A 24,444-nucleotide genomic window follows, 5' to 3' on the forward strand; every position below is an offset into this window, starting at 1 on the left:
CCATCCCATGTCATGCTGAATTGTAATTCCCAATGTTGAGGGAGGAACCTGGTAGGAGGTGATTGGATCATGGGGCAAATTTCCCCCATGCTGTTGTCATGATAGTGAGTATGTTCTCCCAAGATATAATGATTTAAAAGTGTGTGGCATGCCCCCAACCTACCTTTCCTGCTCTGCCATGGTAAGATGTGCTTGCTTCCCCTTCACTTTCTGCCTTGATTGTAAGTTTCCTGAGGTTGCCCAGCTATGCTTCCTATTAAGCTTGCAGAACTGTGAGTCATTTAAATATTATTTCTTCATAAATTACCCAGTCTCAGGTAGTACTTTATAGCAGCACGAGAATGGACTAATACAACGTCCCACTTAAAGGTCACAGAGTGGCTCCAGGCACAGTGGCTCACACCTGTAATCCCAGCACTTTGGGAGGCTGAGGCGGGTGGATCACCTGAGATCAGGAGTTTGAGACCAGCCTGACCACCAAGGTAAAACCTCATCTCTACTAAAAATACAAAAATTAGCCAGGCCTGGTGGCAGGCACCTGTAGTCCCAGGTACTTGGGAGGCTGAGACAGGAGAATTGCTTGAACCCAGGAGGTGGAGGTTGCAGTGAGCTGAGATCACGCCACCGCATTCCAGCCTGGGCAACAGAGCAAGACGCCATCTAAAAAAAAAAAAAAAAAAAAAAAAAAAAAAAAAAAATCACAGAGTGGCAAACCAGTTAGGAAAACCAGGCTCATCCATCGTCTGTATTCAAGAAACCCATCTCACATGTAATGACAACCATAGGCTCAAAGTAAAGGGTTGGAGAAAGAGGTAGCATGCAAACAGAAAACTAAAAAGACTGTTTTATCTTAGATCAGATAATACAGACTTTAACAACAGTAAAAAAGGAAAAAGAAGGGCATTGCATAATGAATTCATTCAATTCAATAAGAAGATTTAACTATCCTAAATATATACGCCCTCAACACTGGCCTCAACATATGCCCAGATTCATAAAACAAGGACTTCTAAGGACCTAGAAAGCCACACAACAATAGTGGGGGACTGACAGTATTAGATCATCAAGGCATAAAACTAACAAATTCTGGACTTAAACTCAATGCTTATCCAATTGGATCTAATAAACATCTACAGAATAATCCATCAACCACAGAACATAAATTCTTCTTATCTGTACACAGAACATACACAGAACATATACTCCAAGATTCACCACATCCTTGGTCATAAACCAAGACTCAATACATTTTAAAAAATCAAAATCATGCCAGTCATACTGTCAGGTCACAGTGGAATACAAAGAGAAGCCAACGTCAAGAAGATCTGCACAAACCACACAATTACATGGAAATTAAAAAGTTTGCTTTGCATAACTTTGAGTAAACAATAAAATCAAGGCAGAAATAAAAAATTAAAATAAATGAAAACAGAGACACAACTTACCAAAATCTCTGGGATGTAGCAAAAACAATATTAAGAGGATAGTTTATAGCTCTAAATGCCTACGTTAAAAAGTTAGAAAGATCTCACGTTAATGATCTAACATCACACCTAGAGAAACTTAAAAAAAAAAAAAAAAAAGAACAAGCTATCCCCAAAGCCAGCAGAAGAAAAGTAAGAACTAAAGAGCAGAACTGAATGAAATTGAGACCCAAAAATCAACAAAACCAAAAGTTTTTTTTTAAAGGATAAACAAGATTGATAGACAGCTAGCTAGACGAACAAAGAAAAAAGAGAAGATCCAAATAAACACAAACAGAAATGACAAACATGACATCATAACAGATCCCATAGAAATACAAAAGATCCTTAGATAACTATTGTGAACACCTCTACACACACAAACTACACTATCTAGAGGAAATGATTAAATTCCTGAAAACGCACAATGTCCTAAGTTTAAATCAGGAAAAAACTGAAGCACTGAACAGACCAACATTGGGTTCCAAATGGAATTAGTAATAAAAAACTTACCAACCAAAAGGAAAGCCCTCGCCAGAGAGATTCACAGCTAAATTCTACCAGATTCACAAAATAGAGCTGGTACCGTTTCTACTGAAACTATTTCAAAAAATCGAGAAGGAAAGACTCCTCCCTAACTTGTTCCCCGAAGCCAGCATCACCCTGATACCAAAACCTGTAAGAGATACAGTGAAAAGGGAAAACTATAGGACAATATCCCTGATGAACACAGACACAAACATTCTCAACAAAACACTAGCAAACCAAATCAAACCTCACCACGATCAAGTTTGCCTCATTCCTGGTATGGAAAGTTAGCTCAATATATGCAAATCAATAAATATGATTTACCACATGAAAAGAATTAAAAATAAAACCAAATGATCATCTTAATAGACACAGAAACAGTTTTCGATAAAATGCAGTGTCACTTCTTGATAAAAACACTCAAGAAACTAGGCAACAAAGAAACATACCTAAAAACAATAAGAGACCACAATGACAAACCCACAACCAACATCAGACTGAACGGGCAAAAGCTGGAAGAATTTTCCTTGAGATCTGGAACAAGTTAAGGATGCTCACTCTCACCACTCCTATTAACATTGGAAGTGCTAGCCAGAGCAGTCAGGCAAGAGAAAGAAACAAAAGGCATTTAAACATGAAAAAAAAGAAGTCAAACTATCTCTCTTGCATTAATACATGATTCTACACCTAGAAAATTCTAAAGACTCCACCAAAAGGCTCCTAAAACTGATAAATGTCTTCAGTAAAGTTTCTGGACACAAACCTGCAAAAATTAGTACCATTTCCATACAACTATAGCATTCAAGGTGAGAGCCAAATCAAGAAAGTAATCCCATTTACAATAGCCACACACACACACACACACCCACCCACCCACACACACACACACACACAAAATACCTAGGAATACATCTAACTAAGCAGATGAAAGATTTCTATAAGGATAACTATAAAACATTGCTAACAGAAATCACAGATGACACTAACAAATGTAAAAACATTCCATGTTCATGTATTAGAAGAATCAATATTGTTAAAATGGCCACACTGTCCAAAGCAATCTACAGATTCAATGTTATTCCTATCAAACTGCCAATGACATTTTTTCCAGAACCAGAAAAAGCTATTCTAAAATTTATATAAAACCAAAAGAGCCCAAATAACTACAGCAGTCCTAAACAAAAAAAAAGTCAGAGGCATCACATTTCCCAATCCCAAACTATACTATAAGGCTACAATAACCAAAACAGCATGATGCTGGCACAAGAGCAGACACATAGACCAATGGAACAGAATATAGAACCCAGAAATACAGGTGCACACCTACAGCCATCTGATCTTTGACAATGTTGACAAAAATAAGCAATGCAGAAAGAATTCCTTATTCAGTAAATGGTACTGGGATACCTACCTCGTCACATGCAGAATGATGAAATTGGACCCCTACATTTCACCATATACAAACATTACCTCAAGGTAGATTAAAGATTTAAATATAACACCTCAAACCACAGGAATCTAAAAGAAAATCTAGGAAATATAATTCTGGATATCAGCCTTGGGAAATAATTTATGACTAAGTCCTCAAAAGCAATTGAAACAAAAACAAAAATTGACAAGTGAGACCTAATTCAACTAAAGAGTTTCTGCACAGCAAAATAAACTATCAATGGAGTAAACAGACAACCAACAGAATAGGAGAACATATTCACAATCTATGCCTCCAACAAATGTCTAATATCCAGAATCTATAAGGAACTTACACAGTTGAACAAGCAAAAAATCTCATCAAAAAAATGGGCAAAAGACTTGAATAGACACTTCTCAAAAGGAGACATACAAGCAGCCAACAAATATTTAAAAATGCTCCATATCACTAATCATTAAGATATGCAAATCAAGACTACAATAACATACCATCTTACACCAATCAGAATGACTATTATTAAAAACTCATGCCAGGCATGGTGGCTCATACCTGTAATTTCAGCACTTTGGGAGGATCACTTGAGCCCAGAAGTTTGAGACCTGACTAGGCAACATAGTGAGACCTCATCTCTACAAAAAGTAAATAAATAAAAAGTTTGCTAGGGGTCGTGGTGCATGCCTATAGTCTCAGCTACTCAGGATGGTGAGGTAGAAAGATCACTTGAGCCCAGGAGATTGAGGCTGCAGTGAGCCATAATCGTGCCACTGCACTCCAGTCTGGGTGACAGAATGAGACTCTGTCTCAAAAAAGAAAACCCAAAAAATACAAAACCTAATAAATGCTGGTGAGGCTGTGGAGAAAAGGGAATACTTATATACTGTTAGTGTGAATGTAAATTAGTTCTGCCACCGTAGAAACTGGTTTGAAGACTTCTCAAAGAACTTAAAACAGAACTACCATTAGACCCAGCAATCCCATTACTGGATACATAGCCAAAATAAAATAAACTGTTCTATCAAAAAGACATATGCACTCACATGTGCATCACAGCACTACTCACAATAGCAAAGATATGGAATTAACTAAGGTGCCCATTAACAGTGGACTGGACAAAGAAAATGTGGTATATATGCACCATGGAATAGTATGCAGCCATGAAAAGAACGAAGTCATGTCCTTTGCAGCAACATGGATGTAGCTGTAGGCCAAGACCCTAAGCAAATTAACATAGGAACAAAAAACCAAAAACTGCATGTTCTCACTTATAAGTGGGAGCTAGACATTGGGTACTCATGACCATAAAAATGGCAACAATGGAAACTGAGGACTACTAGAGGAGGAAGGAAGAAGAAGAAAGGGTTGAAAAACTATTGAGTACTATGCTCAGTACCTCAGTACTGAGGTGATGGGATCATTTGTACCTCAAACATTAGTGTCACACAATATACCCAGGTAACAAATGTACACATGTACCCACTGAAGCTAAAATAAAAGTTGAAAAAATAAATATAGCTGCAACAGCTGGAAAAAAATGGTCTAATATGCTCTTTTCCAGAGTGTAACACATATTCATTTATGGTATACAAGCAGTTTTTAGGTGGTAAATTGAATATATATTTAAATAGTTAAGAGTTTATTTTAATGTCTTTTAGAAAAATTATAACTGGCATATCAAATCCATGATTTCAGAGATATTATTGCTCAGGAAGAGGCTAAGCAAAACAAAAATATTACTAGACTAATGAGTTCAATAGTGAGTCTGCTTCCTGATAATCCCTACTAACTCTACTTAATATCTTTCTACAGCACTTATCATTACTTGACATGTACATTTGTTGCTCCTCCTCCCACAGTGTAAGATCTATGAGGGCAGGAATTTTGTCCATTTTGTTTGCTGCTATATGCCCAGAACTTAGAATAGTATCTGGTAACTTGAAAGGGCTCAATATACAGTTACTGAAAGAAAGGAATGGGGTGCAAGTTAGAAAATGATTGAGGGGGAAGAGGGGGGAAGGAAAGAGGAATGAAGGAGGGAGGGAGGGAGTAGAGTTAAGCAAATAAATAATATAAAAGGTATGAAATGTAGCAATAGCTGTGAAGCCCACAGAATATGGTTTGGAAAGCATAGGAATAACAGGCTAAAGTAACAAGCAGTTTGGTTAGAGAAGATAAAGAATTATAGATGCTTGAATAATATGCTAAAGGCTGGGTGCAGCTGCTCACGCCTGTAATCCCAGCACTTTGGAAGGCCGAGGTGGGCAGACCACCTGAGGTCAGGAATTCAAAACCAGCCTGGCCAACATGGTGAAACCCTGTCTCTACTAAAATACAAAAATTAGCTGGGCGTGACGGCGGGTGCCTGTAATACCAGCTACTCGGGAGGCTGTAGCAGGAAAATCGCTGGAAGCTGTGAGGCAGAATTGTAGTGAGCTCAGGTTGTGCCATTGCACTCCAGCCTGGGTGATAGAGTGAGACAGTGTCTCAAATAAATAAATAAATAAAGCCCTAGAATATTAAAAGATAACAAAATTCTCTAGGTTATATTGCTGATCCCCAGGAATATTCTGAAGGTTCTATCCAGAACTCTGCCATTTCCATTCTTTGATAAAATTGAAGAGTCTTTTAAAGTCATTGCGAAAACACTCAAGATTAAAGATCTTAATGGAATCTAAGTGCCAGCATTAGAGGCTCTGCTACTTTCTAAGGCAAGCATGCCAAGGAGAAAACAATGGCTGCGCCAGGGTCAGGATACCTTCAGGTCTTTCTTCTGGCTCCAACATTGACTAGATGTGTGATTTTGTGAGAAAGTTGTATTTTCTAAAATTTAGGAAGCTCCTTAAGACTTCTGAATGGAAACAGAAATACAAAGAGGTGATAATTGAGGTGTGGGACTCAAAAACAATTTTAATCTGCTGAGATTGTGGTTTCATTCAGTTAATAGAAAGTTACTGAGCACCTCCTTAAGCCAGGCACTACTGTCAACCTAATCACTGCCCTTAACTTAGGAAAACAAATCTTTAATCAAGAAATTATAAAATTCTATAAGTGATCTAATTACATGAATTACTGTAAAGTACCCAGCATGTTACCTGGGTGCTTAATTTTGGTCCAGCATGTTTGCAAAAACAAAGGAGGTAATAGTTGTATATGTTTTAAACTTGACAAGCATTGGTCTAAACATGGCATTTCCCAAAGGAAAATCCACATAACGTCGCCAGAACACAAGCTGTTTGTAGTTGGTGCACTGAAAAAGCATTTTTAGCTTTAACAATTATGTAGTATTTTTATTATGTTTTTTAAAAGTTATATCTAGATGTAAACGCCACGATTCCCAGACAGTGTTGTACAGGATGTGGCTAAGTGAAAAAATGCAAGGGAGTAGATCTGTCTTGCATAACCGTGGCTCGCTTGATCTCCCTCACTCTGCTATGTTTTCATTCAAACTATCTGTCACTATCTGACATTAATTTTTTAAATGTGTGCTATATTATTGAAAGTTTTAGAGATTCTAATAAAAATATGGGAAAAGGGAATTACTAATATAACTCTTCATCAAATGGATCCCTACCCTAGTTACAGTAATCTTGCTTTAATCAATCACTTGCAGAAGTTAGTAAGCAATGTACCTGACCAATCTGCACAGTCAATTTTTGAGCTGAAAGGAACGTTAATGTTCTGGTTTTACAGATAAGTAGACTGATGCCCAGGAAGGGCTGTGGTCACACAGGAAATGGGCAGCAAACTCCGACACATGCTACTTAATGACAGGTCAGTGCATTGCCCATAACCTCTACTTATAGGCAATATAGATTAATGGAGTTTTCTTCTCTTAACAGTTTCAATGTGCTGGAAACCTGTAAAGTTAACGGAATGGTATTGGTTGCTTCATTCAGACACTCACATATGCAGAGTCATTGCCAATAATCAAGACAGAAGAAACAAAACAAAACAAAGATGAATAAGAAATTACAATTTTCTGACACACAGTTTTATAGTATAAATATTACACAGTATACTATTGATGAAAACACCAGAATTACCTCCAAGGACCATGCCAGCCTGACAGCACTTTCTAAGGCGACATGCTGGGCAGTTTTTTCTGCGGATTTTATCAACGATGCAGTCATTTCTTCCAGCACATAAGTAGTTATGCTGCCCTAAAAAAAAAAAAAAATGAGTCAAAATTATTTACAATATCTAAGATTCACTGGAAACTCTATGCAGTGACAACTGAAATAAAGACTAGGTACACATCAGCAAGTGCATGACTTAGCCTGCTTCCTGCCTGGCACAGCTGAATGTTGGTGAAGCTATAAAACTGTTCAGTACTTTACCTGTGCCTTTAGGAACCTAAATGAGGTGAGCATAGCTGAAGAATCAATCCTAGAGCTCCTTTAAAAATCTTTTGCAAAAGATTTATGTTTATCTTCTTAATGGTGTTTATCTTCTTAATCAGATTGTTTATCTTCTTAATCAGATTGCCTTTAGATGTCATTTCAAGATTAGCTACACGTTGTTAATAAGCATTAGTTGTATGAGGTGGTCAAACTCTAGTAAAACCTTTCTTCTGACATCGATGCCTTTAAGAAAACAGATACAGACTAAAGAATTGAAGAGGCCTCTGGAATAGACTTTAAAAAAAAATCGAAATGCTTAGTTCTATTGGAAAAGTTCCAGAGCTGGTTCTCTCTTTAAGGAATCAACGGAAGAGCATGTAAAAATAGGGCATTTATTGTACGGAATTTAATACCTGCTTTATTTTGACTACACATTAGAAAATATCTTGAACAGAAATAATGATAAAGGAAGAACTTAAAACAGACAGAAGTACTCAATAAAGAAGAGAAAAATTATAGAAATATAGATAATACACATCACACATCACCCTAGGGTCACTTTGTGTAGAGGAAACTATGGATGCCTTTAAAAAGGTCTGGCACATGAATTTAATATTCAACAATGATTTTTAAACCACAAATATGTTAATAAGGCATGGAACAATCTAATTTATTTAGATTTAACAAAAATAAAAAAATTCAGCTTAAACATGTAAATGTTAATTTACTTTTTCTGGCACTCTTTTTTTTCCCAAAAATTTTTTTTAAAACAGACTGTGAGTCTTTTAATATGATCAGACTACTTCAGCCTACTTATACTTCTGAACATGACAAATAATTTTAAAATATCATGGAATTTTTCTGTAGTATTTTACATTAGTTAAGATTAAAATCAGAGTCTTCTGGCTAAAGTTTGCAGTAAAGGAACTCAGAGGTACCTACAACATGTACTTAATCAAGCAGGGGAAGGATTAGCCTAAATGGCAAAGGGCAAAAACGCCAAAAGGCCTATCTATGTGACAGCTGATATCAAGAAGGTTCCTGACCTCGGGCATTTCTGGAAAAGCACAAATACTTTCATAAAGATACATGCCTCTATTAACTTATGTTCATGTACACTCACGCAGTAGTGTTCGTCTTGTTTGGAGTCCTAGGAATTAAGCTTTCACCTAATAAAGGGTAACTGTGAAGCCTCATATCTATGCTGACTTTTGTGCACATAATGTCGGTCCTACAGGAGGTTAGCAGAGTGTACTGCATGCTACTTTCTGATTTGACTCTTATTTTTTTTTTAACCACAAGTTATATATTTAGGCTATAGGAGTGACTGTGAGAGCAAGGTGTGTGTAAGTCAGTCTATCAATCGATCATCTATTTAGACCCTATATTAGTATCTCATAAGAAGAGAGAACAGAAAATAGCAAGATTTTCTATTCTTTTTTTTCAGATGGAGTTTCGCTCTTGTTGCCCAGCCTAGAGTGCAATGGCACAATCTCAGTTCACCACAACCTCCCGCTCCTGGGTTCAAGGAATTATCCTGCCTCAGCCTCCTGAGTAGCTGGGATCAGAGGCATGCGCCACCACGCCTGGGTAATTTTGTATTTTTAGTAGAGATGGGGTTTGTGCATATTGGTCAGGCTGGTCTCAAACTCCCAACCTCAGGTGATCTGCCCGCCTCGGCCTCCCAAAGTGGTGGGATTACAAGCAAGAGCCACCGTGTCCGGCAAGGTTCTCTATTCTATACAGAAAACAGACCTCAAGAAATAGAGCACACAGATTGTTGTTTGTAATTGTTGTCTGAAGGGAGGCTGTCCTACTCTCTGCTTCCAGGTCATAAATACCCAGGAAAAAGGTCTGATCTAAACACCAGAAGCTGGCATGCTGCTCATCTGTCTCATTTATATTTCTAAAATGGCCTACAATATCACTTCCTTATTCAGTGTCTCATAGAGAGTCCTCCTTACCAACCGTTTTTGCTTTTGCCCTTCAAACAGTTCCTTCCTATCTGCTTTCAAGTCTTGTCCCATCGATTTCCTCCTTGCTCTCTTAAAATCTTTAGTCTCTCCTGTCCAGTGATGTCGTGCTCTCTCATTATTTTTCCATCCAAAAAAGTTCCAGCACCAAAAAAAGGAACCCTAGCTCACTCTAGATTCTCCCGGAATCCATTCTCCCTTTTTTTTTGGTCATTAAAGTTGTTGAAAACATCATCTACATTTGCTATTTCTACCTAACTTCCTTTATTCCTATGTGGTAATTTGACTTGCGTAGTCACTATTCTTATAAAATGGCTTAACATCATCAAAGATTTTTTCATTCCTAAATGCTGTGAATGCTTTCCTGATCTTCTGAATCCTTTACTTCAGGCGATTTATTTCCCTGCCTGTCCCACTGATTCATATTTTGGGGCCTCTCTTTTCTGACTCTTCACCTGTCTTTCCAGCAGTTCCTTTTAAATTCCCTTTGTCAACTCCTCTTACTTTGCTTAGTCCTTATATGTTGTGCACCACTGCACACACTTTGTGGGTAGTCTCATTATCTTCTGATGGTCCCAAAATCTCAATATGAGCTCTGACCTTCCAGTCATCTTTCTACGTACCTCAAACTCAATATCTAAAAAATACAATTTAGTGGTTATCTGTTCAAACTATATCATGAATTGTATTATTAGAGAAATTCTGTAAGAACATAAGGAAATTCAAAACAGAAAATAACCTACAATTTGATAACCATGCATCTCTTCTCATTTTTGCTTCCTTCTTGCTACGGTTTGAATGTTTGTGTCCCCTTCAAACTTCATATTGAAACTTAATCCCCAGTGCAACAATATTAAGAGGTGGGGTCTCTGCCTTCATGCATGGAATCAGTACCCTTTCAAAAGGGCTTGAGGGAGTGAATTTGGTCCTTTTTGTCCTTTCTGCCATGTGAGGATGCAGTAAGGGGTGCCATTTTGGAAGAAGAGTGCAAGCTCTTACCAGACGTGGAATCTGTGCCACCTTGATGTTGGACTTCTCAGACTTTAGAACTGTCAGAAAATATTTCTGAAAATTTCTGTATTTATAAATTACCCAGTCTAAGGTATTTTTTTTATTGCAGTGGAACAGACTAAAATATTTCCAAAGTGTCTATACAAATCTAAATGGTTCTTAATATTTATTTGTTAATATTTAAGTGAATATATTTATACTTTTATAAAATTCTCATACATTCAACAAGTATTGAGTATCTACTATATCCCAACACTGTCTACTGACTAATCCATGTTTTCCCCCACTAAATTAAAATGCCATCTTAATTGCTGACACTACACTGTAGTACCAAAGAGCAAAGTTAGAGGCCAAACTGCTTGTTCAAAGCTCAGATCTGCAACTTACTATCCACAAATAATAAAAGAACAACAGACAATTATTAAGCACTTACTGTGTGCCAAGCATTGTTATGAGCTATTGACATATATTAACTCATTTAATCATCAAAGCAACCTTTGGAGGTATTATTATTCTCATTTTATAGAGAGTTAACTGAGGCATCTAGAAGTTAAATAACATGCTCAAGGCCACACAGTTAAACATTTTAGGTTAATTATCTTGAGAGGTAGTATAGAAAGTTAAGCACATGGATTTTGGAGCAGTACTGTTTAAGTGTGAATGTCAATCTCATCACTTAGTATCTGGATGACATTTGGCAATTAAAATGAAGACAACATTAGTACCTTGGATTGGATCTAAGGAATACACAAGCTCATGTAAGAGCTTAGAATAGTCTGGCACATAGCAAGTACTTAACAAATGTCTACTATAATTATGATTATCACACATCTAAATCTCAAATATAGTTAGATTTTTCTAGATGTGGTCCAAGAAGTCTATATCTAGTCAATTTATTCAGTTTAAAGGCAACTTAAAGATATTCTGAAACATGCATAAAATTGGGAAATAAGGCCCCAGTATACTCTTCCTAAAGATGTAATCCAGTCAACAATAGATAAGTTATAGCAAACAATGTATGAGGTAGGAAGTCTGGTATGAAGAGACTGATGATAAGTACCAAATAAACTTAAACATAAGTATAAATTTAAATATGAGTATAAATAAGGAAATTATAGTTAACAAACAGAATGCAATTCTGGTAAGTTTGGAAGAAAAAATGACTTAGAGGTCCAATATTTAAAGTTTGAGTGGGAAGGAAAATATTTAATAATTAAGGACACTGGCATGAAGTCACGACCTTGAGGGGTTGGCACAACTCATATCATTGTAGACTGCCTGTGACACACTGGAACAGTTTAAAGAAATCTGGAAGCTCAATTCACTCTAACTTTTCATCATCTTTAACACTAAGTGATGAGCCATCAAAACTGCAAAGTAGATGCATTATCATGCAAACAAAATGTAGGGGGTATAGTTATAGTTTTATCTTCTCAAGCAATTTTTTTGACTTAAAGAAATGTTGTAGCTAGCCAGTTCCAACTAGAGCTGCCTAAGATAATTTGGCATGGGGCCCAGGCATTGCCTCTGAACCATAGCATGGCCAGGCATGGCCATGACCTGGCATGGCCAGGACTGAGAGCCACCAAGAATGCAATGAATGCAGAGGAAGCCACTCACTACATGTGTCACTCTATCAGGTACCCGGCTGTATATGCAGGTGAAGAAAGGTCAGGCACAAATGCATTAGCCCTGTCACAACATTTTCCTGGAAATCTAGAAAAAGATGAAAATCTAACATAACATCAGTTGCTACCATTTTCTTCAGACAATAGTCCCCAGTTTATATCTTGGTTTTGAGAAACACATCCATGTCTAGATCTACTCGCTCACTCATCATAAACCATAAGTTGATGGTTCAAATTGCATATTATTTCTTCTCCTCGGTTCAACATAACATTGTCACTATACAACAAGTGTAAAACAAGTCACTATATTAAAAGACTCGGAGCATTCCATTTGTTAACCATCTTTGCTATTTACCTACATTGTCACCACCAGGAGTATAAGACATTTAGGAACACTTAAAAGTTATAAGCCACCACAAACAGGTTACATGGCATAATGATAAATAGGGGAGTTCACTCCAGTAGGAGCCACTATCTAGCTCTCTCCCTTAATATATGCATCATCTGGCCCTGTTGAAACCTGGGGAGCTTAATAGAGCACTACACTTCTTTCTCCTTGCAAAACTGATCTGTTTTAGGGTGGAGAAAGCAGGGGGTGAGTTCAAACTGTTATGTCTTTTCTTTCTAATCACATACTCTTTCCCATATTCTTTATGCTCCAGAGTACTAACATCCTTGGATTACCCCCAAAATCTCTCATGCCTCTATGACTTTCCTCCCTTCCTTCCAATTTACCAACTTAACAAAATCTCACTCATCTTTCAAGCCTTGGCTTAACTGCTCCCCTCAGCTGGTCTTACCTGACTGCTCTCATAAAGGTTTTAGACATTTCTTCTGTGTACCAACTGCACATTCAACGTATTCCTATTATATACCGTGTGCCTATTGCTACTAGGTTCTATAAGAGTAGGAACTAATTAGTTTGATACTTTTAACTCTTACGGCAAATACAGTTTGATAAATATTTGTTAGATAAGTGTTGTATATACAATTATACCTATGGTTTCACTTATATTTGTAAATATAGTTATACTCAACAGTATAAGACATATTTCACTTATTGTCATATATAGTAAATAGTCACTTGCTTCTGATTTTTTACCCCCTTTTAACTTTTTTCTTACAGAATGCCTTTTATTCAGTAATTTCTTGCCTTTTTATAGTAATAGACCATAATTAAATGTGAAGTCTAACAAGACTATTTTTAACATCTAATTTCCAAGTGTTACTTTTTTTTGAGACGGAGTCTCACTCTGTCACCCAGGCTGGAGCGTGATGGGCCGATCTTGGCTCACTGCAAGCCCCGCCTCCCGGATTCATGCCATTCTCCTTCCTCAGCCTCCCGAGTAGCTGGGACTACAGGCCCCGCCACCACGCCTGGCTAATTTTTTGCATTTTTAGTAGAGACAGGGTTTCACCGTGTTAGCCAGGATGGTGTCGATCTCATGACCTTGTGATCCACCTGCCTCAGCCTCTCAAAGTGCTGGGATTACAGGCGTGAGCCACCGCGCCCAGCCCCAAGTGTTACTCTTATTAAAAAATATTCTGTGAAAATAAAAGCACTGTCAAAATGTGATTAGATCATTTTATTTGCCTAGTGACTTACAAAAATTTTAGACAGATGACAAATAAAATTCCATTTTAAAGGAAATAAAATCTCTTTATCATAAACAAGAAAGGGACTTACCTCTAAAAGAAGAACTTTATATGGTTTGTGTTGCTTCTCAATATGAGCACAGGTTAACATATTTCACTTACGTCTGAGAGAGTTCATAATTTTTCACGGCATTTTTGAAAAGGGGGGGGGAATCCATAGTAAAACGGCAGTAAATAATATACATTCAGTAGTTTAAGGAATGAAATAGTGAAAGTCAATATGGTGTGACCCGCCAGTCATGGGCTTGAAGCAACATGAGCTGGTCCATATGATGGCAATCGTTCTACCACAAACACAGAAATACTGGAGAAAATATGATAGAAGCATGTTGCTTAATTACAGTCTGGAAAAAAAGGTATGTAAATCTCCATAAGCCAGAAAAGAAAAAAGAAATGAAAGCCAGAGAAACAAACTTAACTGGACTCTGTGGTGATCCAGAAAAGTTTCAGATACAGACATAAGAAATGCCTGAAAGATAAGAAATGGGGTTTAAAGCCCATGACAGGATGGGATATATTACTTCAGTCCCAATGGAAGAGAGTGTCAGGGCTGAACTACATGCATAAAAATGTAGAACCTTAAAAGCCTGCCTTAGCAATGAAAACAGGACTAGAAAACACCATACAGAAAATGCCAGGAAGCCAGGAATCTGTCCAAAAGTCAGGGTGAGGGCAAAAATCATTTATGACTAAAAACAACATAAACAAAATAAAATATTGGCCTTTAATGGGAGGTGAATTTTCACTATTACGTGGTATAGGAACCCGGGCCAAGGAACAAAGACTGGTACAGGACCAGTGAAATTGCCAGCGTCCTTGGAGAGGCAAATGAAAAGCTTATCTGTAGGGACATGCAAAAAATAGAAGATTTGTACAAGAATATTTATAGCAGCAGTGTTCATAATAGCCTCAATCTGAAAACAACCCAAATGATCAACTATAGCATAATGTGTAAACAAATGGTTTTATTTATTCAATGCATTATTACACAGCAACGAGAATAAATGTCTAGCTCCATGCAAAATGTGGATGAACTCCATAAGTATAATGTTGTGTAAAATAAGCAGACACAGAAAAATACCATATGATTCCATTAATATAAAGTTCTAAAATAGTTCAAAACAATCTATCATGTTAGAAATTGGGATGGCGGTTACTTTTGGGGAATGATTGAAAGGGGCAAAATGGAGCTTCTGGGAACCTAATGATCTGTCAATTTTGGGGTCTGAGTGATAACAACATGGTTTCATTTACCTACTGATGAGCTCTACGTCTTTAATTTGAGTGCTTTTCTGAAAATATTTATCAATAAAGGTTTCTTTCTTTTAAAAACTAGCTCCAGCTAAGAGGACAACCTAGAGAGTATTGTGCAGGGTCAGTCAGCGGAAGTTCAGAAGCACAGGGTCACGGTCATGTCCGGAGAGAAGAGAGGTGTCTAGTGCATTACAGGATTACAGGATTACAGTTAGAGCCTCTCAGTAAGGTATCTCCACGAATCTCACCAAAGTATCCCACTAGAGGAAGAGCAGCCTGTAATCTCCCACCAAACACAGATAACCCCAGTGACAGTAAAATTCCTACTTGTTGCGTAAAATTATGCACTTTGTCTAACTTCTCTTCCCACACCCTGGCCCTGGAAGGGTCAAAATCAGCTTCCAGTGGGTGAGTGTGGGCAGCATAAACAGAAAAGAAGCAGATCTTATTTGTTCTTCCCTGTAGGCTTCAAGCTCAAAGCAGTGAGTGCTGAATTGGGGCAAAGAAGAAATCTAAATTTAGAAGAGGATTTGTAAATTTGGCATAATGCTTCCCTGGGCATTTTGATTACTGATATGGTTTGGCTTTCTGTCCCCACCCAAACCTCATCTTGAATTGTAATCCCATAATCCCCCCATGTTGTGGGAGGAGCTCAGTGGGAGGTAATTGAATCATGGGGGTGGTTTCCCCCCATGCTCTTCTCGTGATCATCATGAGCAGCATGATCAATCAGTGAATTCTCATGAGAACTGATGGTGTTATAAGAGTCTAGCATTTCCCCTACTGGCACTCATTCTCCTGCTGCCTTGTAAAGAAGGACTTGTTTGCCTCCCCTTCTGCCATGATTGTAAGTTTCCTGAGGCCTTCCCAGTCATGTGGAACTGTGAGTCAATTAAACCTCTTTCTTTTATACAGTACCCAGTCTTAGGTATTTCTTCACAGCAGCATGAGAACAGACTAATAACATCAGTGGAATGAGATGGTTCTTCTGATTAAAATCTATAGGACTGGCCTAAGATTTTATGCAGGAGATGGAAGAGCTAGTCTACAAAGCAGGTTTTGTTGTTAGAGGTAATAATGCTGATTATTTTGAATGCTGAGTATTTTGAATCCACACACACACACACAAACACACACACACATACACACAATACATATAGGAAAAACAACTAGCAATGATTTTGATTTTGTTAGAAATACAAACGTAAACCAGTAATCCTCAACTAGGGGCAATTTTGCTCCCTTCCCCACCAGGACATTTCACAATATCTGGAGACAATTTTGGTTTATATAACTAGAGGGTAGGTATTATTACAGAGAGACCAAAAATGCTGCTAAACATCCCATAATGCACAGGACATCCCCCCTGGAACAATTATGTGGCCCAATAGGTCAACAGTGTGAGGTTGAGAAATCATGGTATAAATTCATGATCCCCTTTCTTTTTCAAAAAGAGATATTTTCTAGGTCTGTTCACTGAAAATGCCCAGAAGTAAAGACAACTCCAGCAGGAATTCAGATTTTCACATCTAATATAATTTTCATCTAACAGGAACCAGAGCTCCTTGGGGAAATGACTGATCCAGGACTACAGCAGGAAATCTGCAAGTTGAGCCTGGGATGCTTTGCTGTGACAGATGATTTGCTTTTACTGAGGGCTAATAAAAATTGTGTCTCATTGACCACTGATAAGTCACACCAACCAAAATTAAAACCATTTGAACATCAAAAAGAACTAGTTCAAGTGATTAAAACACATTGAATATATATTTTAAAAAACATCAGTACATAATAATATGTAAGAAGAGAAAGAATGAAAGAAACAAGAGGAACTCACTGGAAACCACTGGAGATTACTAGGGCAAAAACTCACAACTTTGAAATTTGAAAATTAAAAGTAAATAATAAGTATGTTTGGCTTTCCATTATTAAATGTATTTTAAGATTACCAAATTGCCTCTTGGAAGAGAGAGAGAACTATTAAAAATATTTATAGCTGAAAAAATCAGAAGGGATAATAGAAACAGAGAATCATCCTTTTGCAATTTCTAATGAAATGGCCACCACTTGTCAAGTCTGAAAAGACAATTAAAATACTCCCCCATTTTCCAACTATGTATCTGTGTGAGGCCACATTTTCTTCCCATGCTTCCACCAAAACAACATATTGGAACAGATTAACTGTAGATCCAGATATGAGAATCCAGCTGTTTTCTATTAAGATAGACATTAAAATGACTTATAAAAATGTAAAACAATGTCATTCTTGTCATTAAATTTTTTGGTTTGAATAATTAGTGTTTAATGGGTTGGCTTTTTAAAAAATGAGCTAATAAAAAGTTTTAAAACATTATGAGTTTTAATTTCTAACACAGTAAATACTGAGAGAGAGAATTCATGTATACAAAAGTTATTTGGGCTTGTAGCAATTTTTAAGCACATAAGGGGGTCATGACATCAGTGTCTGAGAACCGTTGGCCTGTGTAGGATTCTTGTCAAAATGTTTAACTGGCATATAATTATGTGGGGGAAAAAATCAGACAAAGCCAGATTATGGAACTTTCTACAAAACAGCTGGCCTAGACTCCTGAAAAAAATGTTAATGTCCTGAAAGACAAACAAAGGTGGGTGACCTTTTTAGACTAAAGAAAACTAAATAGAGTTGTCAACCAAGTAAAATGCACAATTCCTGACTGGATCCTGAATGAAAAAAAATTCTATACAAAACATTCTGGGAAAAACTGAAGAAATTTTAAGACTGGCTGAATATTAGAATTGTTTTATCAATGTTAAAATTTTGGGGTGATAATATTGTGGTTATAATGGAAGATGTTCTTGTCCTTAGGACATGAATTTTGAAGTCTTAAGAGGTGAAATGTCATGATGTCTGCAACTTACCTTCAAATTGTTGATTACAGATATTTGCTGTACTATTCCTTAAAGTTTTTTTGTATGTTTTCTAGCATCCAGCATATTCTGAAGATGCATGCAGAATGAGACAAAGGTTGGGACCAGTTTTTCACAGTAGTAATCGGGGATGGTTATGTAAAGTGGAATGAAGAGTGACTATCTAGCAGAGTGTGAAAGACAGCTGGACAATAACAAACCAGTAAGTTTTAAAATATCTTCATGAAGATCCAAGGATTTTTGATAAAAGTGAAGGAAAAAGGTGTGGGGGGAGGGAGAGAAGGAAAATCTTATTGAGTATATTAGAGACTAAACTACTAAGAATTTAACTGGTTTATTTCAAGTAACCTTGTAACAAAGTAGATACATAAACATTTAATTTTCCCTAGAACATCAGTCCCCAGCCTTTTTTGCATCAGGGACAGGTTTCATGAAAGACGAATTTTCCACGGACCGGGGGCAGTGAAGGCGGGGTGGTTGGGGGAAGCAGTGATTTCAGGATGAAAGTGTTCCACTTCAGATAATCAGGCATTAGTTAGATTCTCATAAGGAGCACAACCTAGATCCCTGGCATGCGCAGTATGCAATATGGTCTGCGCTGCTATGAGAATTGCATACTGCCACTGCTCTGATGGGAGGTGCAGCTCAGGCAGTAATGCTCACTCACCTGCTGCTCACCTCCTGCTGTGTGTCCTGATTCACAGCAGGAGGTGAGTAGCAGGTGAGTAAAATGGCAGGAAAAATAATAATGTATGTTCAATAGTTCAAGCAATGAAACAGTGAAAGTCCGTATGGTATGGCCCACAAGTCATAGGCTTGTTCTAGGTTGGAGATCCCTGCCCTAGAAGAAATAATAAAGTGCATGGAAATTCCCAAGGATACAGCAGATCTAAATAGTCTTTGGACTAGAATCTAAGACGACACAGAATATGCTGGCTAGAAAACAGACCACTGGGCACTGAACACCAGGTGTGAGCATCTGAGACCTTAAGGGCGATCCTGCGGAGGGATACAGCACACTGGTGGGCAGCAGGGCAGAGAATAGCAGCTCCTGTCTCTTACCCCAGCATGTTATCAAACTTCATCCTGAACTACAGGATACTGCAGAAATCCCAAATTAGTCCAACCATCAGACAAACAAGTACTTCGGTATTGACTGGGCATATTCCTGACCTCTTACATATATAAGAATATATGTTATCTTCACCCAAGAATAGCAACTCAACCTGATGGAATTTTGCCAATCCAAGCATTTAGTACTCAAAAAGGAAATCTAATGTCAACACAATTTTTATGTCTTAGTAGTTAACCAGTTTTATTACTCCTACTTAAATGCATATAGGGTGTTTTTTCTTCGTATGAAAAATTACCAATATATACAAAGTTTTAGCTTTTTAAAATTATATGTACCTGGGATGCAGTGAGTCTTTTTGATCTAAAAAGTAAAATTTTTATTTAACTGCTAAACTTACTTCTGTTATCCGTGTTCTGCCACCTATTATTAAAAATATAACCTTGAACAGATCATTTAACTTCTTGGTGCTACATTATCCTCATCTATAAAATAACAGTTTAAAAGTTGCTTTGAGGGTAAAATAATGTATATAAAATCTATAGCACCATGACAGACACAGAATAAACGCTTAATAAATAGTAATTATGACAGTTCAATAAACGAATATTTCTTGAGTATCTACCATGTGCCAACATTGTTCTAGGCGCTGATGACACAATGTAGGAATGATCTCGTAAAAAAGATACATAAGAAAGTGTAATTTTCTATAATCAATTAATACTTTTGCTTGCCTTGATTTTTAGTTTCTTTTTCAGAATCACTGGATATTTATGGGTTGCATATGTGCTCTCTATTCATCATATCTGTTGTCCAACAGCATAGTGATAAGGCCTTTCCTAGACTTTCATTCACATTCAGTTCTGTCACTCTCTGCAGCATGATAAAATTATTTAATCAAACTCTTAGTTTTCCCACATATATTATAGAGATAAACATTTTATAATGCTGGTATATGGATTAAGTGAGCTAAATTAGATGAAATGTTATCACAATGACTGGTGCATAATAAAAACAATAAATCATAGCATGTAATTTTCACCAGTTTACCAATTTCCCTTCATTCTGAAGTAACTCCCTAAATGTGAATTCTACATAATTGGTGTTATTTCCTGCTCTTTATGACCACCAATATGGATTTTAACTGTTATTGCATTTTAGATCATACTGCAGTAGTTTTTTATCTCATCCAGCTATGCTTTTCTCTAATCCAGTTGTTTCCTTATGACACTCAGTCTTGTTTCACAGATACTGTTGTGTTTGTAATAATTCAAAGCAGATTATTATCCAAATTTTTCTTTTCTTTTTTTCCAGCAAATAAATTTTAGGCATATTTTCCCTAAGATTGAATCTGCCTATTACTGATATTAAATGTTACTGGTGTTAAATGAGACAACTTGACAACACTCTAGTGGGGGAACGTGTTAAGTGAGACACTGGCAGTCACCAAAGTTTGTTATGTTTCAGGATATTCATGGAAGCTGGAAGCTGGAATGGGTTGGAGGAGTGGGGAGTGTTGGGAAAAGGAATTAGAGAGGAAAGAAGAAATTGCTAAGATGCTAAGAGATGATGGATTGTTTGAGGATGTGAGTAAGGCTAGAGCTGGCTAAGCCAGGAAGAAGTGTAGTAGACAGTACAATCAGAGTGCAGCAGAGTGCAGATGCTGTAGGGCCCTGAAGGCCATTGTAAGAACTTTGATTTTTCTCTAAAATATATGGTACCACTGGAGACATTGAGGCAGAGGGCTAACATGATCTGACTTACATTTTACCAGTATCACAATGGCTTCTAAGTTGAGGGCAGACTCTCACCCTCTGGAATCTAGGAGGGTAAGGATAGAAATGAGACTGTCAAGAGACCGCTGCAATACATCCAAAGGGAAATAAGAGTGGCTTGAACCAAAGTGGTCAGTGGAGGTGGGAAAAAGAGGTCAGGTTCTGGATGTTTTCTGAAGGAGGAGCCAAGTGATTTATAGAGTCCTATTTGGTAGCATATTCCTTTTTTGTTTGTTTGTTTTTAAAGAAATTAAGTCTTTCATGGACCTCTTCAAGGAGAACTACAAACCACTGCTCAAGAAAATCAGAGAGGACACAAACAAATGGAAAAACATTCCATGCTCATGGATAGGAAGAATCAATATTGTGAAAATGGTCATACTGCTCAAAGTAATTTATACATTCAGTGTTACCCCCATTAAGCTACCATTGACTTTCTTCACAGAATTGGAAAAAGCTACTTTCAACTTCATATGGAACCAAAAAAGAGCCAACATAGCCAAGACAATCCTAAGAAAAAGAACAAAACTGGAGGCATCCCACTACCTGACTTCAAACTATACTACAAGACTATAGTAACCAAAACAGCATGGCACTAGTACCAAAACGGATATACAGACCAATGAAACAGAAAAGAGGCTCAGAAATAACACCACACATCTACAACCATCTGATCTTTGACTAACTTGACACAAACAAGCAATGGATAAAGGATTCCCTATTTAATAAATGGTGTTGGGAAAAGTGGCTAGCCATAAGCAGAAAACTGAAACTGGACCCCTTCCTAACACCTCATACAAAAATTAACTCAAGATGAATTAAAGTCTTAAATGTAAGACTGCAAACCATAAAAATCCTAGAAGAAAACCTAGGCAATGCCATTTAGGAGATAGGCATGGGCAGAAACTTCATGTACAAAACACAAAATGTAATGGCAACAAAAGCCAAAATTGACAAATCAGATCTAATAAAACTAAGAGCTTCTGCACAGTAAAAGAAACTGTCATCAGAGGGAACAGGCAACCTACAGAATGGGAGAAAATTTTTGCAATCTATCCATCTGACAAAGAGCTAATATCTAGAATCTAAAAGGAACTTAAATTTACAAGGAAGAAACCACCTCATAAAGTGGGCCAAGGATATGAACAGACATTCTCAAAAAAAGACATTTATGCAGCCAACAGACATGAAAAAATGCTCATCATCACTAGTCATTAGAGAAATGCAAATCAAAATCACAATAAGATACCATCTCACAGCAGTTAGAATGGCAACCATAAAAATTCAGGAAACAAGAGATACTGAAGAGGATGTGGAGAAATAGGTAAGCTTTTACACTGTTGGTGGGAGTGTAAATTCGTGCAACCATTGTGGAAGACAGCGTGGCGATTCCTCAAGGATCTAGAACTAGAATTACCATTTAATCCAGCAATCCCATTACTGGGTATATACCCAAAGGATTATATATCATTCTACTATAAAGACATATGTACACATATGTTTACTGCAGCCCTATTCACAATAGCAAAGACTTGGAACCAAGCCAAATGTCCATTAATGATAGACTGGATTAAACAAATGTGGCATATATACACCATGGAATACTACGTAGCCATAAAAAGAATGAATTCACGTTCTTTGCAGGGATATGGATGAAGCTGGAAACCATCATCAGCAAGCTAACACAAGAACAGAAAACCAAACACCGCATGGTCTCACTCATAAGCGGTAGCTGAGCAATGAGAACACACACACATGGACACAGGGAGGGGAACATTACATACCTGGGCCTGTCAGGGGATGGGGGGCTAAGGGAGAGAGAGTGTTAGGAGAAATGCCTAATGTAGGTGATGGGTTGATGGGTGCAGCAAACCACCATGGCACGTGTATATCTATGTAACAAAACTGCAAGTTCTGCACATGTACCCCACAACTTAAAGTAAAAAAAAAAAAAAGAAATTAAGTCCTTCATGTCATATTTCTATATAATGTGTTCTTTTTTCTTCCCTTCAATTCTCTTAAATTGAATTATTTCTGACCATGAATCAGCTTTTCATCTACCTTTCCTGAAGCTGTTCTGCTCCTCTCTTTCTAAATAAAACAATCTCTCTGGAGCTCTTCCAAATGCCCTAATTATTCACATATCTTCTAACTTATAAAACATGAAATTGTATGAAGTATCTAGTTATAACTGACATCAATAATAACATAGTTAGCTAACCAGTAAGCATTTAGAGAATGTAAGGAACTACACATTACATGCAAAATTAAAAAAAAAGAAACCACAATCATTTGACCTCACATATCATTGAGAAAGGAGTTTAAGACAGCTACATAAAAAACATTAAAAAATTACAAAACTATTTGTCAACACAGTTGTTTACGTCCTTGTGCTACTCTGATGCAGGATTATAACAGTTATATACATGCAAATGGTTAATTCCTTCCCTCATATCTATACAGTTTATTTTTTTCTTCCTGATTATAGAAATCCTAAATTTATCAATGTTCAGCTTCATTACTTCTTCAAACTCTGTTTAGGTACATCAAGTGACTTAAGATTCTGTGATAATTTTCCAGAATCTCCTCAGTCTCACTTGAAAATGGCTTTGTAAAAAAAAAAAAAGAAAGAAAAAAGAGGTAAAGGTAGAACTATATGGGTAATTAATTAACATTTTCCTAAATGTTATTTAAGTCTAGGCACCCAAATATGTAAGATTTGAGCCGGCCGGGCGCAGTGGCCGGGCGCAGTGGCTCACGCCTGTAATCCCAGCACTTTGGGAGGTTGAGACGGGCAGATCACTTAAGGTCAGGAGTTTGAGAAAACCTGGCTGACACAGTGAAACCCTGTCTCTACTGAAAATGAAAAAATTAGCTAGGCTTGGTGGTGGGTGCTTGTAATCCCAGCTACTCTGGAGGCTGAAGCAGAAGAATCACTTGCACCTGGGAGGCGGAGGTTGCAGTGAGTAGAGATTGTGCCATTACACTCCTGGGCGACAGAGTGAGACTCCATCCAAAAGAAAAAAAAAAAAAAAAAAAAAAAAAATTGAGCCTAGGCAAGATGGTTCATGCCTGCTGTAATCCCAGTACTTTGGGAGGCTGAGTTGGGATGACTGCTTGAGGCCAGGAGTTCCAAATCAGCCTGCAACAAAGCAAGGCCCTGTCTTTAAAAAAATATCTGGAGGTTGAGGTGGGAGTATCACTTGAGTCCAGGAGTTCAAGGCTGCAGTGAGTTATGATCATGCCACTGCACCCCAGTCTGTCCCTAAATAATAATAATTTTTTTAAGTAAAAAATATTTTAAAAAGTTTTGACTACAATAAGATTTTTAAGTATTTTCAATAAATCTTTCAATCAATTGTTAGTATCATCTCGTACTTCACAGTGCCCAGTGGTGTGCTTTAGTGAAAG

General features: G+C 37.3%; 1 protein-coding gene across 6 annotated transcripts in view; it reads right to left on the reverse strand.

Moving 5' to 3' along the window:
* Positions 1-24,444, reverse strand: part of PGR (progesterone receptor) — a 107,739-nt gene that overhangs the window by 59,990 nt on the left and 23,305 nt on the right. For 5 of the 6 annotated variants that reach the window (XR_004053737.1, XR_004053735.1, XM_030918925.1 and 2 more), the window contains exon 3: positions 7,461-7,577. The exons of the other annotated variant lie outside the window; for it this stretch is intronic. Coding sequence is in view for 3 of the 5 variants with exons in the window: in XM_030918925.1 (XP_030774785.1) it covers positions 7,461-7,577 (117 nt within the window). In the remaining 2 variants the exon portion in view is untranslated. The remainder of the gene's footprint in view (positions 1-7,460; positions 7,578-24,444) is intronic. 6 annotated transcript variants of the gene reach the window in all.

Source organism: Rhinopithecus roxellana, chromosome 15 (assembly GCF_007565055.1).
Source record: "Rhinopithecus roxellana isolate Shanxi Qingling chromosome 15, ASM756505v1, whole genome shotgun sequence".
NCBI lineage: Eukaryota > Metazoa > Chordata > Mammalia > Primates > Cercopithecidae > Rhinopithecus > Rhinopithecus roxellana.